General features: G+C 42.5%; 1 protein-coding gene across 1 annotated transcript; it reads right to left on the bottom strand.

Annotated features, from left to right (window-relative positions):
• Positions 1-1,028: 1,028 nt before the first annotated feature.
• LOC129668685 (U6 snRNA-associated Sm-like protein LSm2) lies at positions 1,029-1,409 on the bottom strand. Its single transcript, XM_055596766.1, has one exon. The coding sequence runs from the start codon at positions 1,407-1,409 to the stop codon at positions 1,029-1,031; it is 381 nt and encodes a 126-aa protein (XP_055452741.1).
• Positions 1,410-3,060: the final 1,651 nt, after the last annotated feature.

Below are 3,060 nucleotides of genomic sequence, written 5' to 3'. Positions count from 1 at the left end.
AACATTTTTACTAGGTGAATCAAATCAGTTAAAAACAGATTCTTCTGTAGAGTTTATTGACATTTTCATCTACTTTGAAGGTGCTAAATTTCAGGCATTTATTTCTCACTTTTCTGGAGTCTTGGAACTCTAACATTAAAGCTTCATTGGTTTGAGTGTCTGGTTCACAGATGGAGTCTTATTGCTGTGTCCTCACATGAAAGAAGAACAAATGTCATAAGAGCTGCAATCCCATCCTCAGGGCAGGTCACCATCATAGCCATAAAAGTCTATGCCTCCAAATACAAAATCTTGTGAGCCAGAAGGTCAACATATAACTAGGAAAAAGGCCTCACAACAAAGGTCTAGTGTTTCCGTTGGAATCACATAATGTGTTCATTCAGAGAGCTGCAACCAAGGCTGCAAAGCAAGAGCTCTTGCAACAGGCCTGAGCCCTGGTCATATCCTACTGTGTAGGCAAGGCCAATGCTTAATGAGGAAACAATAGATGAGGTGATGGAATGGGGAAAGCTATACTTCAGCAGTTCGTGGGCTTCATTCTCTCAAATTCCCTGACTGCTTATTACAGTTTTATTCCTATCTTAATTGATAATGGGTTTCGTGGCTGCACTCTTCTGCAAGGTTTTCCATTAAAGTTGGCTCATATTAATTAATTAATTAATCTATTTATGTATTTATTAGTTTGCACCATAAATTTTATTCCCAATGCAACACAGATTCTTTCCATGCCCCTAAAGTAACACATGTCTCTCTTGGAAGGCCTGGGATGCTCCCACTATCTCCACGGAAGGTGAGAGAAAGGTACAGACTGGAAGCAGTTCAGAAATATTCGGCAGTTCCGGCTTTCTTGCCCTCCTTTCTCAACTAAAGAATTAATTATCTCTCTCATCCATTCGATTAAAAGATTATCATTAACAAAACAAAATACACCTTAAGTATTGGGCAGGGGTGTCCTGCCTCAGTTGGACATCAAGTTATGGGTCACCAATGAAAAAGTAGGGGGAGGGGGAGGGGAAGAGGCGCCAGCACTATTTCTGATGAAGGGTTTCCTTTCTTCCTGCATCCCGTAGCAGCTCTGTGTCCACCTCATTTGCTGGCCGCTGTACATAGCGGACAAATGAGCTCCTGATGAAGCAGTTTGTGACTGATAACACATGAGGATATTTCTCAGGGTCTGGGACACTGATGTCAGTTAGTTTGATATTGAGGTACTGGTCCACAGAGTGAAGGGTTCCACAGATGCTCAGGTCATTCTTGGGTTCCACAACCAGGTCTTTGCCCACAAGGGACTTGAAAAAGGAGTAGAAGAGCTTGCTGCTGGCACCATGAATTGTAGCCTGGACCAGAAGGAAAGGGCGGGGGCAGGGGGGAGGTAGGGGGAGGAGGGGACTGCCTGGGAACACAGGCATAGTGGTGAGCAACCAAAGAAAGTCACGGAGCCAGGTAACGTAGAGTGGAGAGGACTGCTCTTAAATACAGGATGACAGAGTTCTAAGAGGGGTGCAGAACAAGCCCTTTGTCTTGGTTTGGTATTTGAGTTGGGGCCTTATACAGGCATTCTGATACCCACTCCAAGCCTTGGTAAACCCTCACTTTACCACATGTTAATCTTTACCTTTAATCCAATGTGTAAAGCTCAAAGCTAAGCCAAGGAAATGATATAACACTTGCAGCCTTGTGTATATGAGTGTGTTTGAGAATGTGTGTCTAGGTTTGGTTTTTATAGGCATCATAAATCATGACTGGGGCTTTAAATGAACAAAAATAATTTAGAAGTTAGAGGACAGAATATTGTACACTATGTACCATATTTATTCAGAATTAAGAAAAAGCAGTGTTCGTTTAAATGACCTTTTGCATGCTTTAAAGCTACGTACACTTTGCTTTGTGTATCTCAGCTGTAATGCTCATTAACCTACTATAGTTAATCCTTTTTTTTTTTTCCTTTCTCCTGAAGCATTTTCTTGAGAATCTAGTATTTGTTACTGTTACACCCAGTTCGCGAGCCCCCAAAAGATCTACAGGAGTCGACTCCGTTGCAAAACACATGAGGGTCTTTTTATTGTAAATTACAAGCTGAAGCTTGGAGCCACAACACCCACCTCCCTCAGAAGCGGTGAAAGCTGAGCGCGCTGTGCCCAGGTTAGTTGGGTGATTTAAAGATTCTGGTCCCTCCCAGCATGTCCAAGTTAGGGGCGATTCCTGCCTAGCAAGCATCTATTGGTCAAAATGCTAAATTTTGAATTGATTGGATATAGGAAGTTCCCCAGACAATAATGACCTGGTGTCCCTCCCTAGGGGGATGGGCCAGTTTCCTAGCAACTGTTATCTCTAGTGGGTGGGGAAAGAATGCAGTAAGGCGGTCCTTCCCCTCAGGGCATTACTAGACTTCTCCACCAACATAGTTCAGGCCTTAACAATAGCTGCTAATTTTTAATCTTTTTGGTCTCTCATTACCTGACTTGTAATCATGTTGTGTGGTTGTATATCATTCTCAGCCTAACGAAGAACACTTGTGGGGGTCCCACTATTTCAAAAGTGGCTACAGAGAGAAAGCTTGACGATTTTTAAATTGAATGAATTAGGTTCCTCACAATTTAAAAATGCTTTAGAAATCTATGATCAACAGTAAAAATACTCATGTTTTTCATGCGGACTCTTTCTGAAGCTCTAAAGGAAGGAGAGCTTGCAGAAGAGAGCCACTGTACTACGCAGACAACAGCAAGCACAGAAGAGCCTATAGGTTCTGAAGGTGTGATTTGAAGGTAAGGAGAGGCTGGGAAGACAGCGTTCGTTGTTGTATAATGTATTAAGGGAGGCTTCATGAGAGGACGGTGACTGAACTGGGTTGCAAAAGTAAACCCTAGAAGATTGTGGAAGATTTTGTTAGGTAAGCAAGGGAATAAGTTATCTTAAGTCTAGAAATGGACATAAACAGAAGCCCAGGCTGCTATGTAAACACTGTATTTCAGACTCCTGAAAAAAGATAGCTGCCTATGGAGGTGGTGGTGATCTTTGGATCAAGAGGGACTACATGAAGCTCACCCATCTGTTTAATTG

This window comes from Psammomys obesus, unplaced genomic scaffold (assembly GCF_907164565.1).
Source record: "Psammomys obesus unplaced genomic scaffold, mPsaObe1.curated_primary_1811, whole genome shotgun sequence".
Lineage (NCBI taxonomy): Eukaryota > Metazoa > Chordata > Mammalia > Rodentia > Muridae > Psammomys > Psammomys obesus.
The sequence above is the reverse complement of the archived record's forward strand: the minus strand, read 5'-3'. Positions and strand labels throughout refer to the sequence as shown.